Source organism: Phacochoerus africanus, chromosome 9 (genome assembly GCF_016906955.1).
Source record: "Phacochoerus africanus isolate WHEZ1 chromosome 9, ROS_Pafr_v1, whole genome shotgun sequence".
Lineage (NCBI taxonomy): Eukaryota > Metazoa > Chordata > Mammalia > Artiodactyla > Suidae > Phacochoerus > Phacochoerus africanus.
The window spans coordinates 78,541,706-78,558,011 of record NC_062552.1 but is presented as its reverse complement, the minus strand read 5'-3'; the positions used below and the strand labels follow the sequence as shown (position 1 = coordinate 78,558,011).

At 41.8% G+C, this 16,306-nt stretch overlaps 2 gene segments (V, D, J or C); both read left to right on the top strand.

Moving 5' to 3' along the window:
* The first annotated feature begins 7,408 nt into the window (after window positions 1-7,408).
* On the top strand, window positions 7,409-9,055 carry LOC125134946 (T cell receptor alpha variable 16-like). The segment is given in 2 exon segments: window positions 7,409-7,839; window positions 8,222-9,055. Coding segments are annotated over 2 exon segments (501 nt in total).
* Window positions 9,056-12,907: 3,852 nt separating this feature from the next.
* LOC125134964 (T cell receptor alpha variable 17-like) lies at window positions 12,908-13,974 on the top strand. The segment is given in 2 exon segments: window positions 12,908-13,025; window positions 13,207-13,974. Coding segments are annotated over 2 exon segments (513 nt in total).
* Window positions 13,975-16,306: the final 2,332 nt, after the last annotated feature.

Sequence of the window (16,306 nt, the reverse complement as noted above, 5' to 3'; positions counted from 1 at the left end):
GCAGCAGGGCCTGAGTGCCCAGAATGACTTCAGCGGTCCTGGGAAGGCTCTCTGAGGAAGTATCTGGAATAAAGAAATCGAGACCTCAAGAGGCTTTGGTATGGCGACTAGAGACCTACATGGATCCATTATCAAGGACCACATGGTATCAAGGATGTTTTAATTAAGAGTGTTGGTGAGGGGAGCTGGGAACTCCAACGAGGATGTGAATATGCCCGTCCCTGACTCACTGGCCCTGTGGAATGGTCCCATGACTGATGCTCAAGCCCAGGAAAAATGTTTGTGTCCTGATGGAAACACATCCTTATACCAGATGTGAAGTAGCATTACAGGGGACAAGTGAGAAGTTGTGCTCACTGCAAAGCTGAAGTTGGGGTCAGTAGACATGGTATTGTTTCTGTAGTCCAGAGTGGTAGAACTTGGAAATGAGGAATTCAGGTTTCTGTTCAGTTCTGTTCACACAGTCACTGACGAAAAGGATGCCATCCAGTCAGCATGTCCTTCAGAATCTCGGTGTGCAGATTCATGACTACGCACATCTTTCCACATCATGGGACACATATTTGAAAGGCCACGAGGAAGTGCAGGAAGTTGTGATGGAGTGCAGATGCTCGAATTCCAGTTCCACATTTCCTGTGTGCCTTCTGGAGTCAGGACTGCAGGAAAGAGCCTGGTTTGTGGTGCTGGCTTGAGTGACTTGTATTGTTTTGTCTTGTATTATTGAGTACAATTGACATACAGTAGTGTAAGAGTTTTAGATATACAGCATGATTCAATTTACATACACCAGGAAGTGATTATCACAAAGTTGGTGAACATCTATCATCTCGTATAGATACAAAGATCTATACGAGATAATACTTTCAAAGTTAAAGAAATAGAACAAAAAATTGTGATTAGAACTGTTAGAATTGCCTCTCCTATGTTTCATATGTAATATTCAGCAGTGTTAATTATATTTATTCTGTTGCATATCACATACTTCATACTTTTTTTTGGCATATCTTTCATGTTACAAAAAAAGCCTTTTGGTGTTGTTTTTTGTTTTTTTGTCTTTTTGCCTTTTCTAGGGCCACTCTCATGGCACATGGAGGTTCCCAGGCTAGGGGTCTAATCGGAGCTCTATCCGACAGCCTAAGCCAGGGCCACAGCAACTCAGGATCCGAGCCATGTCTGTGACCTACACCACACCTCAGCCAGATCCTTAACCCACTGAGCAAGGCCAGGAACTCGCAACCTCATTGTTCCTAGTAGTCGGATTCATTAACCACTGAGCCATGATGGGAAGTCCACAAAAGAGCCCTTTGATTTTATGCTCTACTACTACACATATTTCAGGATTGGTTTAGGATTAAATGAGGTAGTATATTGTCTTAGGCTGGGTTGCTTAAAAGCGAATCCGAGATTGGGGGTCTTGAGTCCTTAGGTTTTTTTCACTGCCTGTGGTACATGGAGTTCCCGGGCCAGGCATCAGATCCAAGCTGCAGTTATGACCTATGCCTCAGTTGTAGCAACACCAGATCCTTAACCCACTGTGACACATCCATGATTTTTTTGAAAAAAGCAGGTTAAGGTGGAAGGGAAAAGGTTGAGAAGGCAAGTGGTTCAGCTGACCTCTTGATCCAGCCTGACCTTGTGGGCATCTCTAGAGCATGAAATGCACCACAGAATTGATTTCCTCCACCTTGAACAAAGGGGGCCAGACAGCTGACCTTTTTCTACCCAGAATAAGGCAGACCTTGGGGCAGGGATATACCCTACTGGAGAATGAGGGCCTTCACTGGCATCGATCCATTTCCTGGGGCAGAGGGCAACTGTGAGCCAAGACTAGTCAATGGTGCAACAGCTGGGGCTTGGGTACACTGGGCTGGGAAAGTGGATGTAGGCTGGGCACCAACAGTGTCTACTCCAAACATGGTACACCCTTGTCACATGGTCTGTATCCATCACATGATAGAGTTTATAATTTTTGGATTGAAAATTTTAATTTATCTCTCCATTTAAGGAGGTTTATCAAGCTGGTCTTACCAACATCAAAGAATTTACATAACCTAGGCTGAAGCACTTGTTTGGAGAAAAAAATCTAAATAAACATAAAGAATTATTATTCAAAGCCAAGACACAAAACGTTTTGAGAGTAGTGACGAAGGCACCAGTATATTATTCTCTTAGTTCCTTTGGTCATTCTCAAAATACTCCATTGCCATACGAGACCACAGAGCATGACATTCGGCCATCGCTTTGGGTCCAGACATAAATGACTCTGAGGATTCACAGTGGATGACTCTGGGCTTCCAGGTGTGGAAAGACAGATGGCAAGAGAAGCCATCTATACTTATAAATGACCAATGATTTTTGTTCTTGGTTTATAAATAAGAAGGAAGGGCTGGGTAGCAGAATGGATTCTTAGGGCATTGTGTCCATACTGTGTATGAGGTTTCTTCCTGAATGGGAGTTTTGGCCAGTGCTCTGGGGATGTGGACTTCCCATGTCAATTGGCCGGCTTCTCATTAGGATGAATCAGCAGGGAACTGGTTATTACGTTGTTCATCCCCTTCTTCTGCACCTAATCCTAGTTGAAATTTGGCTTAACCCTGTCAACTACTAACAGGAAATACTCTAGCATTTCATTTGGGTGCTTCATTTCAATTTTAGTAAAGATTAAATGCTCATGTGCGGACTGGCTCACTATGCTTCTCTCACATGAGTACAGTAGCGCGATGGAGAGTACAGAGGGAAACTGGCATAGCTATTCTACATATTGACCTTGAGTTTGACCTGTGTTCTAGCCCCCCCTCCTCTCCACCACACCTTTTCTCTTTCTCAATCCAGAACCGGTACAGGTTCCAAAGGAGCAAGATTGCTTCACTTGAATCTCCATTGACATTTCTTCATAGTTCATTCTGGGCCGTGCTTTCCTTTCTCTGTCTCACTCATCGACAGGGTCGCATCTGCTTTCTGTCTTATGGGAATTGTTGATATCTGTTTATCATTTTCACCTTAGGGATGTAGGTTCATCTTGTTTATGTGTGCAAATTGTTTCTCATTGGGAAGTTTGGAGGGAAGGAAGGAGAGTACATATGCTTGCTCAGATACTTTGCATCAGAAGCACATGCCAGCAACATTGAAAATTTCAAACGGACTGTATGATTCAGTCTCATATGTGAAAGCATATCTAAGACAGTCTTGAGCAGTAAATCAGAGGCTCAAGGAAGAACAGATTTTTAAGCTGGTACAAGTCAACAGAATACTCACAAAGAAGTAGGTTATTCTGATGTTGTGAAAAGGACCCCAACTGTCCAGATTTTCATTTCACCTGAGATTCCTTCATTATTTCATTTCAGGTTTCTGTGGGTGTTTTTGTTTTTTGTTTGTGTGTTTGTTTGTTTGCTCTTTAGGACTGCACCTGTTGCATATGGAGTTTCCCAGGCTAGGGATCTAATTGGAGCTGTAGCTGCAGGCCTACACCACAGCCACAGCAATGCCAGATCTGAGCTGAGTATGGAATGGAGTATAGCTTTAGAGGTTGTAGCAAAGAACTTGTTTTTATCTGAGTGAGATGGAAAACCAGCAGAGGGTTGTGAGTACTGAAGCCACATGATCTACATTATGTTTTCAAAAGAACACTCTGCTGGGTGGAGACCAGACTTAAAAGGGTCACCATTGCCACCAACCAGGCAAGAGATGAACATGGCTTGGATCAGGTGGGAGCTGCATAGGTAGTGAACACTGGTCAATTCTAGGTATGCTTTGAAGACAGTGCTGATTGTCTTTTCTAACACATCAAATGGGGGTATGAGAAAAATTGGGAAGACGAGGGAAACTTAACGATGTTTGGCCAAGTGGAAGAAGAAACTGGTATTTGGGGTTGCCTTTTGCTTAAATGAGGAAGAATTCACAAGAGGCATGTGGGACCTAAGGAGAGCTCAGTGGAAATCAGATCATCTTGAGATATACCAAGAAAGAGATGCTCGAATGGATATGTCAGAGAGATCATTTAATCTACAAGTCCAGAAATCAAAGGAGCCATCTGGGTTTTAGATATAGGTTGTGGTAGTTGAATGGCCTTTTTTTTTTTTTTTTTTTACTTTTTTTGTCTTTTGTCTTTTTAGGGCCACTTTCTTTTTCTTCCTTCCTTCCTTCCTCCCTCCCTCCCCTTCTTTCTTTCTTTTGTCTTTTTTTGGGGGGCGGCTGCACCTGTGGCATATAGCAATTCCCAGGCTAGGGGGTCGAATTGGAGCTGCAGCCGCTGGCCTACTGCACAGCCACAGCAATGCCAGATCTGAGCTGCATCTACAAACTACACTACAGCTCATGGCAAGGCCAGATCCTTAATCCACTGAATGAGGCCAGGGTCAAACCTGTGTCCTCATGGATGCTAGTTGGGTTGGATACCGCTGAGCCGCAACAGGAAGCCCCTCCCCCAACTTCTTTCCATATCCGTGTCTCTCTGCAACTCTTTTATTTTCATCTAGGAAGTTTCACTCCTAACCTAAAATCTCTACTTAATCTCTTGATAGCATTCCTTTCTATCTTTTCTCGAAAAAGGTAAAGTGATCACGTTCGCATTAAATCTTTGTCTATTTATCCTCTGTTGTAAGAAATGTCTCCTAATTTCTGGATCCATATTGTATTGTTTGGTGTTCCACTTTGTATTTAAAACACAGGCACATATTTGTCTTTCCTAATATACTGCAATGTCGTGAATAAAGACGATTCTTCATTAATTGTTAAATTTCTTAAGACCTAGCACCAGATTTAGCTTATAGAAGACCTTCAATAAATTGCTGTGGACTTATTTTGAAATAGATTGGAAAAATCACTTTCAACCCTGACGATGCCATTTGATAAAATAAGATAGTAACCTCAATTAAATCATATTTGAAGAAGAAATCAGTTAGTTAAAAAATCCCCATCCAACCTCTTAGTGCTTTTATTCCTGATAATCTGTAGATGCTCCTCAAATGAGAATGGAATAAGGCTCTGAGGTTCTGGTGACTGCTGATGAGCTAATTGACCTAACAGTTTTAGACCACTAGGAGGCACTCTAGGCTATTCTAAATAAGGAATTTCTTTCTTTTCTTTTTTTTTTTTTTGAGTTCTGAAATAGTTGAATCTTAGTGAAAATTAGAATGAGGGCTCCTGGCATCTGAACCAGTCATATAGTATAAGAACAGGGGCATTTCCATTTACTCATCTGCAAAGGTCTGCCGCTTTGATGGGTGTAAAGAGGTTATTCCCCGGAAAAACTGAACATCAGATTGGGCCATGGTAAAGCTACCTAGAAGCTCTTGGGGGAAACTCTGCCTTTCCTATCTACAGTTTTTATTTTCATGACTGAAAATTCTAAGATATGAGACTTTACTCTCACTTCAAAATTATTCCGTGATTTCTACCCTCTACTATACCTCTGTTTGTCTCAGAGCCATCCCCCCACTGCCCTGGAAAAACAGGAAATGAAAAGATGAAATGTGAGAAAAATAAGGAACATATGTAAATAAAGAGAAGAAAAGAGAGCTTGGAAAGACATAGGACACAGTTACTTGAATTGTGCTGGATGCTTCAGAGTTACAGAGCTGAATCAGCCTGGTGTACATGCAAGGTGAATGGGAAAGGTGCTGGACAGGAGAAGAAGGTGGATGGAAATGTGGTCTGGAAGCCATTATATGCATGTCTTATTTATCTTTCCATCAACCAAAGTCTTTTGGCAGTCACTGTGTTTGTTCAGGATGCCCGTATGTCTAACATTTATGGAATTCTCCAATTTCACTTAGTTATATTTAGTCCTTCAAGAAAATTCAATAAGTAAACAATGCATTTAATAAGATAGTCTTTCTTTGTGATAGCTTCCTTGTAAATGAATTCTAGATCACTGTCAATTATGTGTCCTGATTTGGGGCTAAGGAAATGGGGTCACTGATCCTGATAATTTTTTCAGACAATATTTTCCCCAGATGAGGTCCTTATTTCTCTCTGAGGTATTCTTTCCCTTTCTTTATTCCATCCTGACATGTCTGTTTACTGGGACACCTGTGAGGGTGAGGAGTCTAGAGCACAGGTAATTCTGTACCTGTACCTGTGATCAGCAATGTAGCACACGGCTGGGCACTGGTCTCAGCAGCAATGCTAGCCTCTTGCAGAAAAACTAGAAGGAAATCTCATTGCTCTCCCACCTCCTTGTACTCCTCTTCATTAAGGACAGGTGGGACCCAGCCTATCTGTTACATTCTTCTCAGCTCTTTGGGTGTTAGAGGAGAGACTTTTTCAGGAGAACTAGTTTCCTTCATAGAGGTCCACTGAGTGATCTCTGCATGCCAAGCTCCCTGCAACTGACCCCAAATATACAGGGGAGCCTCACTGGGATATCTCATTTTCGGTTCTCCTGGCACAGCCTGGCTGGATTCCACAGAAGCTCCTTGGCTAAGCACAGGGGACCAGGGACATTTTTCATCTACCATCTTTCTAGAACTGCCTTCTTCTTAGGTCAAATTATTGTCACTTTTTTAATGGCTTATTTTTTTTTTAAACCTGTAGAACTAAAATTCTAAAGTTCCACTCCTGGTCTGGGGAAGGTCAGAATCAATGATGATAAATGGAAAATAACTAATATTTCAGTAACATACCTGTACAGAAGTTTAAATTTCTGTGAGGTCTGATCTATCAATATTTCCCCTTATTCTTTCTCGTGCTTAGAAAGTTCATGCTAATCCTGAATTGATAAAAATATAGCTTTTTAAAATTTTATTTAAAATATTAATGATCTCTATTTGGATGTTATTGCATAACAGATGCTAAAGTAGGCATCCAAATTTATTTGGTAATCTCTTGATGACTCTCCATCCATGAAGGCACATTTTATCGAATATACCATCTTTTGCCTCCTCACTTTTTTTTTCTTCTTTTTAGGGCCATGCCTGTGGCATACCGAAGTTCCAAAGCTAGGAGTCGAGTTGGAACTGCAGCTGCTGGGCTATGCTGCAGCCACAGCCATGCAGGATCTGAGCTGCATCTGTGACCTATACCACAGATCACAGCAACACTGGATCTTTAACCCACTGAGCAAGGCCAGGCGATTGAATCTACATCCTCACGTATATAGTAGGGTTCATAACCCGCTAAACCACAATGGGAACTCCTATTTCCCTGTTTTTTAATAACTAAATTTCTGTAAATAATTTGTATGTTTAGACTTTTTTTTTTTGGCTTCGCCCACAGCATATGGCCATGGCTGGTGTTTTCACCATACATTTCTCATATGGTAATATTTACCATACTTTTTTTTTTTTTTTTTTTTTACCATATCTGCAGCATGTGGAAGTTCCCAGGCCAGGGGTCAAACCTGCGCCACAGCAGTGACCCAAGCCACTTCAGTGTCCATGCCAGATGCTTAACTCACTGCACCACAGGAGAACTCGCTGTGCCACAGAAGCCCTTCCTGGATTTTCTATTATGTCCCACTGATCTCTCTATCTGGACCCAGTAACATGCTTCTTCACTTAATATAGCATCACACTTTGTCTTACTAACTGTGGAGAAAATCCATCTCCATTCTGCTTCTGAACTGAAGGTTTCCTAAAGCCCAAGATTATCTGCAGTATCAGATTTGGCCTCTAGAAGATGCTGCACATCTTGAACTTGGTTTGAAACCAGAGAGCAACCAGCCCCTTGAGGAAGAGTTTTTACTCTGCATGTCTTGTAAACACACTCACTTATCTGGCAGGGTGTCCATGTGGCTGAAGTGTGTCCAGGAAAAATCTGCAGAAAGGAGCCTCCTATTTCCTCACAGCTCAGACATGAAGCCCACCCTCATCTCAGTGCTGGTGATGATATTTACACTCTGTGAGTAAAGTCTCTTTTTATTCTTTCTTTGGTATTCTGATTTAGAATTAGTTTAACAAAAATATTCTCCTCTCGGAGTTCCCGTTGTGGTGCAGTGGTTAACGAATCTAAGAACCATGAGGTTGTGGTTCAATTCCTGGCCTTGCTCAGTGGGTTAAGGATCCGGCGTTGCCATGAGCTGTGGTGTAGGTCACAGACGTGGCTTGGATCCCGCATTGCTGTGGCTGTGGTCTAGGCCGGTAGCTACAGTTCCAGTTGGACTCCTAGCCTGGGAACCTCCACATGCTGCAGGAAGCGGCCCTAGAAAAGGCAAAAAGAAAAAAAGAAAAAAAATTTCTCCTCTCCCTACAAGCCAATCCCTGATCCAGAACTGGTATTTCAGGTGGAACAAGAGCCCAGACAGTGACTCAGCCCGAGGACCACATCTCTGTCTTTGAAAGGTCTCCAGTGCAGGTGAAGTGCAACTACTCATATTCTGGGAGTCCTGTGCTCTTCTGGTATGTCCAGTACCCCAAACAACACCTCCAGTTACTCCTGAAACACATCTCAAGAGAGAGCATCAGAGGTTTCACAGCTCACCTCGACAAGAAAGAGGCATCCTTCCATCTGAAAAAGCCATCAGCTCAAGAGGAAGACTCAGCCGTCTATTATTGTGCTCTGAGTGACACAGTAACTGGTTTTACAAGGGAAGCAGAGCGCAAACCTCTCAAGAGTTACAGAAAATGTTTCTAAGTACCTTGTTTGGCCACAGTGGGGCATTTTCTTTCTTGAGACTGACATAGAGTTTACCTCTCAGATACACTGTCATCAGTTCTCTAGTAGCTATAGATTAAGCTCAAAAATTTGCTCAAGAACATTCTCATTACCTATTCAGCCTAAGTTAAATTTTAAAATAGTTAAGTGTATTTGTTCTATACATTTGTACCTGGAAAAATACTTCTGAAATAAAACTATATAACAACAGCATAAAATTGCTTTGCTTTGCCTAGAAGGGCTCCCCAGGTTTAAGGGGTGCAGTCCCATCTCTCCAACTCCTCTGCCACCCCACCACCCCCATGTGTTCATCACCAAGGCAACAATACCTTAAGAGTAGGATTCTATTTTGTGACATGTGGTTGCTGACCTTTCTGCAGCTAATGACTTTCCCCTCTGCACTTTATGGACTCACACTAGCCAAATCAGGGTCCAACCAGGAGAAAAAAAAAAAAAGCAGCAATGTGAACAAGGGAATTTTAATATAAAGAATGGTTAAATAATAACAGAGCATTAGTTACTAACAGGTAAAAAAGGACTCAAAAGAACATAAATATAGCATATGTAGAGTGATGCTGTTATCTCCAGGACTAAATCAGAGTTCTGAGAAAAGTAACACATTGTACAACAGTAGCCCTTTTTCCTACCAAGGCCATGGCTCAGACCTCCTTGGAAAGTGTATGGCTGTAGTCGGCTGAGTGGGGAGGTTCGCTGAGGTGCCAGAAGAGAAGGCAAAGAAGCTGGGGAACACCTCCCAGGGTTCCAACACAATTTACAGGAAGCTGGCAAAGGAGTGCTGCTGAGCTCGCTGGGGTGCTGGGGAAACTTGCTAAGAAGCCACCTGGGGGGCTGTCACTGGACATTGCTGGAGGTGAGCATCACTAACCTACAGGATGGCAAAGCCCTGCAGCAGCAGGAAATGTGGAAAACATGCCAGGACCTGAAAGAAGAGCCATTTCTCCTCACAGTATCCTTCCCTCTGTTGACAAACATCACATCACACCAGCTGGCGAAGAAGTGTTTACAAGGTACATGTCCAGAACCACGCTCTGAGTCCATGAAGGGTAGATTTGTAACCAAAAGGCAATAAATTATTAACTAGTACACCCCATCCTCCTGGTTCCTCATCTTTCACACACACTCCTCCACACACATTTGAACTTCCAAACAACGAGATTTCTGTCTAACAAACTAAAGCTGTCCTTTGAACAACTGAAGAAGTTCTCATCCTTTCCCCCAAGTAAGGAGACCTATAGTCCCAACAGTCATTACAGATCACTGGCTGCATAATCACTGCTAAAATTCAGAGGTAATTCCACTGAAAATGCAGTTACATTTTCATACAGACTTAATTATAAAGTTAACCTCTGGCAATTTGTATGTAAAATAATTATGGTGAGGAGAAAGAAGAAAATGGCAATGTATACAAAAGAATACACACATACAAAGAGCAAAAAGAAGATAAGTAAATCTCCTGCATTCCTTGATTCTAGATTTGGTCACAACACTGCAATTGACATAGATAGCTTCTTCTAAAATTACATATTTTGTATTTTCCCTGCCCTCAGCCGTACCATCACTGCTTTGGGTTATAGTGGTGTGGCCCAAATCACTCTCAAAGGATCTAAGTACTCAATGATCTTGCCTTTTTATTTGTTGATGTAATTTTCCATTAATCTTTAGTATTGGACATGAAAGTGCCAAGAGATTCCCCTAGAAAATCTCCTGGATTCCAAACATAGTCCTCTTTATATCCGTTATGTAGCAGCAAGCCAATTCCTACTTGGTAATTGGTATCAATTACTCCAGTCAGTAGAAAAACCACTTTTTCTTTTCTTTATTTATTTCTCGATTTTTTTTTATTGAAGTATAGTTGTTTTACAATGTTTCAGTTGGGTAGCAAAGTGAGTCAGTTATACATATGCATTCTTTTTCAGATTCTTTTCCATTATAGGTTATTAAAAATACTGAATATAGTTCCCTGTGGTATACAGTAGGTCCTTGTTGTTTATCTATATTATATGTAATAGTGCGTTTGTTAATACAAAATTCCTAATTTATCCCTCCTCGCCTTACTCTTTGGCAACCTTAAGTTTGTTCTCTATGTCTGTGGGTCTATTTCTGTTTGTAAGTAAATTCTTTTATGTCATTTTTTTAAGATCCCACGTATAATTAACATCATGTGACATTTGTCTTTCTCTGACTTATTCTACTTAGTATGATAATCTCTAGGTCCATCCATGTTGCTGCAAATGGCGTTATTTCATTCTTGTTTATAGTTGAGTAATATTCCATTGTATATATGTACTACATCTTCTTTATCCATTCCTCCGTCAATAGACATCTTAGGTTGTTGACTATTCCATGTCTCGGCTGTTGTGAATAGTGCTGCTGTGAACATGGGGTGCATGTATCTTTTTGAGTTAGTAGTATTTGAGAACAAATTTCAGCCATCTCCATCTTGGAAGATGTCATCCAATCAACCTGTCATCAGGTATCTGGGCAGTCTCATTGGGGAAAGACTATATCAGGGGATCAGAATTAGTCTCCGTGGTTAACAGATTAGGAACTGAACAATAGCATTAGCCAGGTCAAACTTGGTAAGGGGACATAGATGTTTTTGAGCTTATGCATAACTTACCACCCTGCTAACAAGGCCACTTTGTCTATGGGATTGTTGGCCAAGCATTGTAGTGGCTGGGAAAAGATGGTGACACATCCATAGAATGCATCATTTTGTCCATTATTAAGAGCTCCCACTGTAGTCATTTTCACTTGGTCAGGATTCCCATAGAACATAATTGTCTTGATAGTCTGTGCCGATTCTAAGAGGTCCATCCAGATACTTCTTCCTCAGATTTCCTCGTCACTAATCTTCCAATGCTGTTACTCCCAAGTCTTTTATCATCCAGAAAAATCATTAGCAGCAGTACAAGAATCACTGTGGATCAGTACTTCTGGCCATCCCTTACTCTAGATAACATGAAAAACCAAAACGTACCACCTGATGGTTGGGAAGGATTGTCCTTCACCTTCATCCTTGAGTGGAGCTACAGTGCTAGTTTTGTGTGGTGCCAGCATAATGTGAAAATCCATATAAAAATAAGCTTGATTTTCTTCTTCCTCAGTTCCTGATCATAAAGAACTCTCCAAGAGGTTATAGGCATGGTTAAGGGAGGATAGACCATATAAGAAAAGTGTGTATCAGAGGAACCTGAGGCACTTACTCATACAGCTAACCTGGACCTTCTGGGTCTGCCTGAGCTCAGTCTCTTACATACCTTTTCCACTTGATGCTAGATTGCTGCTGGCCATGATCATCATTGTGTTTAAGTCGGTCAGACAACACCTGGTAAATGGTGGAAGTTCAGGCTGCATGGTCACTTGTTTTTCCCAAGTTAGATATTCAGACTTTGCCAAGGTAAAGTAGCAAGTCAGAAGCTTTTTCTCAAAAGGAGAATAATTATCCAAAGAAAAGGATATATGTTCTCCCCACATACCAGAGAACGATGCTGCAATTCTCCTATTGGTGTTTCCTAAACTCTTCATTCCATTTGCCATGGAAACTTCAAGTATCATTTTTGGATCTACTGGATCACAAGACAAAAGTGATGAAGCAGATTGCACTGAAGTGTTCATTCCTCTGCAATTTTTTGAAATAGTTTGAGAAGGATCAGGGTTAACTCTTCCTTAAATATTTGGTAGACTGGTTCAATAACTTTTAAGTCCAGTTCTTTAAACCTATTGGATATTCTGAGGCAAGCCCAAAATTAATTAACGTATTCATTTTCTACCTAATTCAGGCAGGGTCAGTTTCTCTTACTCGTCACTAAGAACTCTGACTTACATACAATCCATTCCAGCATCAGGCAAATTAGGGAGGGGCTTGGGGAAGGAAGCTCAGAGACACAGTGTCAGAAGCAATTGTAAGAAACCTAACAGTGCTTCTCAGAGGTACTCTGTAAATCCTGGTCACCAAGGTTCTTTCTCAATTGAATTATTACATGAATTGAGCTGTATCTGTTCTTATTCTAGGCTGGAATTGGGGTTCAGTAAAGGCAGAGAATGGGATGGCTTTGTCATTTCTTCTGAATCAGCTCTGAAGATGCTTCATTTTCCTCAGCTGATTCTGTTAGCTGAGGATGTTGGCACCACAAAGTAGCAGTGCCTCTCTCTCCTTAGACTCTCTTGGTTTGAATCAACATGTTGACATTGAAAGCAAAGGACTGAGCTTCCTCTGATTGGCTAGGTAAGAAACCTGAGACTCTCTCAGGGATCCAGAGGGACTAGATATATATTCAGAAAAAAGAGCTAGACTGAGGAATCTGGCTACATTTCAGGCCCCAAGGGGAGTCTTCAGTGAGCCCAATAAGGAAGAAGCATGAAGAAACTCCTGGCCATGTCTTTGGTGATTCTATGGCTTCAACTGGCCAGTGAGTTGGGGTTCTTGGTGACAGGGAGAGGGTGGCCAAAATTCAGAGCCCACAAGATCTAGGGTTAAAGTCTCCTTGTTAACTGGGGAATTTACCCCCAAATTATGGAAGAAAATGCAAACAGTAGAGAGTGAAAATGCTGTGACTAACTCCTAGCCTCTGGCCTTGTGTTTCTGCCCAGGGATGAATGGCCAACAAGGAGAACAGAATCTTCAGACCCTGAGCATCCAGGAGGGTGAAAATGCCACCATGAACTGCAGTTATAAAACTACTATAACCAATTTGCAGTGGTATAAACAGGACTCAGGAAGAGACTTTGCCCATCTGATTTTAATACGTTCAAATGAGGGAGAGAAACTTAGTGCAAGGCTCCGAGTCACGCTCGACAGCTCCATCAAAAGCAGCTCCCTGTTCATCACGGCTTCCCAGGCTGCAGACACTGGTGTTTACTTCTGTGCTACAGATGCACAGTGCTCACCAGGCATCTGGGTCCCCCACAAAAACCCTGCCAGAGCTGCCTCTTTGAAGCCCCAAGAGTGTGTAGAAATGGTGGTTATGTCTTCCCATCAAGGAGAGTCTACAAATAGCTGGCAACATGAAAGGGAGGACCCCTCAAATACCTGCCATTCTGGCAACACCTAGGACAAGGGTAAAGGGCCTGGGATTTAGAGCTGGAAACTGGAATGCCAGGTTCAGGTCAGCAGATCCTGGCTCTGTGTCCTTAGACACATCATCGGTATAGAAGCCTTAAGTCCCCTCACTCTAAATGAAGGACTTGGACTGATGAGCCCAAAGACCCTTCAAGCTTTCATTTTACCAGGTCCTTTGTGGAGGATGAGGGAGGGCTTCTCAATATTAGATCTCACCTATTGGTTGTGCAGCCCCCTCAAGATCTAGGTGGGACTTGGACATGCATGCGATGATTTTTATATTTCTCTAAACCCTGTATAGGAAACAGTAGGTTCACCAGACATTAGAATTAAAAAGGATCTTAGGACTCTTTCAACCAAACTCTTCATTTTAAAGCTGAGGGGTGAAAACCTTTTATAATAATAGACACACTATCTGAATATGATTTTGCCATTTTCTAATTGTGTGATTTTCCATCTTCAATTTCTCCTTTAATGAGATGAGAATTTATCCAAAAGTCATAATTTTTCCTCATACAAGTGAGAGATCTCCGTTCTCTGCTGCCAAGTCCTGAAATGTTGTGTGTTGTAAAATGGATACTTCTATTATCAAATACATAACAATTTTCCATCCATTTATTCTTGCTCCTGGTAAGAATAGTTTTCCAGATAGAGTTTTGGTATGGCTGAAAATGTGTTTGTGGAGAAAGTTAGGGCATTTGTATTTATGTGATGCTGATATATACCATGTGGTTATATTTGGCACATAGTAAGGCAGGGGGAAGGCAGGGAAAGGTTGAACAGGACTATGGTTCCAGTGCCAGACCTTGAACCACCATCATCACCTGTATCAGAATCACCCAGAGCTCCTGTGAAGACCTGGGTTATTAAGATCCACTCCCATTAACTCAATAAGACTCTGATGCAGTGATGAATTATGTTTTTGATGATCATCATCTGTATCAGTTAGAGGTTGGTTCAGCTTCATTACAAAAAGTTCAAATAATAATACTTTTAACAAGGTGAAGTTCATTTTTCTCTCACATAAAAAAGCCCGTCATGGTATGATGGAAACAAATCTTAATAGGAACCATGAGGTTGGGAGTTCAATCCCTGGCCTCACTCAGTGGGTTAAGGATCTGGCGTTGCTGTGAGCTGTGGTGTAGGTCACAGACATGGCTTGGAACCCACATTGCTGTGGCTGTGGTGAAGGCCAGCAGCTGCAGCTCCAATTCGACCCCTAGCCTGGGAACCTCCACATGCCATGCGTGTGGCCCTTAAAAAAAAAAAAAAAAGCTCTATCATATATGCCATATGCCATCCAGAGCTGGTATGCTAGCTTCACCCTGTTATGAGGAGTCAAGAGCTTCTTTCTAGCTCATATCTTGTCCTTATAGTGTCTCTTTTATTTTTATACTTTGCAGAAACTGCTAGAGATCCATCCACTTTATATGCCTTCCAGGAAGAAGGAAAGAGAAAGTCAAGGAGGAAATGGATACATGCTGGCTGAGTCAATCAGTTCTAGAAACTCCACCCAACAGCTTCTACTTACATTTCATTTACCAGAATGTTATCAATGTCCCCACCCCTCTCCCAATACAAGGAGGCTGGGATGGATGTCAGGAATTTTTTTTTTTTTTTTTTGACTTCAACATATTGCCACCCACATCAAAATTGTGGTTTTGTTAGTAAGAACTAGGACAGAATGGGCATTTTATTTTATTGCCTTTTTTTTTTCTTTTAGGGTCACACACTTGGCCTATAGAGGTTCCCAGGCTAGGGGTTGAATCAGAGCTGTAGCCGCCAGCCCAGCCAAAGCCACAGCAATGCCAGATCTGAGCTGCATCTGTAACCTACACAACCACTCATGGCAATGCTGGATCCTTAACCCACTGAGTGAGGCCAGGGATTAAACCTGTGTCGTCATGGATACTAGTCAGATTCATTTCCACTGAGCCACGACGGGAACTCCAAGAATGGGCATCTTATAGGCAAGTAGAAGTTTCCGCCGTACCCTCCGTCTAGAGTGTATTATTACTCATAGGTTTTTTTTATTTCATATTTATTCATTTTTGAAATGCTATGTCCAATCTATCTCCTGGTCCTGTTGAGTTTGGTGCTAAAAGTCTTCCGGAAGATGTCACAACCCCCACAACCCAATTTTTTTGTTTGTTTGTTTTTTGTTGTTGATATCAACAAATTTTTCTTTTTTAATTTATTTTATTATTTTTTTTTGTCTTTTTTTGCTATTTCTTGGGCCGCTCCTGCGGCATATGGAGGTTCCCAGGCTAGGGGTCCAAACGGAGCTGTAGCCACCGGCCTATGCCAGAGCCACAGCAATGCAGGATCCGAGCCGCGTCTGCAACATATACCACAGCTCACGGCAACGCCGGATCATTAACCCACTGAGCAAGGGCAGGGACCGAACCCGCAACCTCATGGTTCCTAGTCGGATTCGTTAACCACTGCACCACGACGGGAACTCCTATTTTATTTTATTTTATTTTTTTTATTTTCTCCCACTGTACAGCAAGGGGATCAAGTTATCCTTACATGTATACATTTTTTTCCCCAGCCTTTGTTCTGTTGCAATATGAGTATCTAGACATAGTTCTCAATGCTACTCAGCAGGATCTCCTTGTAAATCTATTC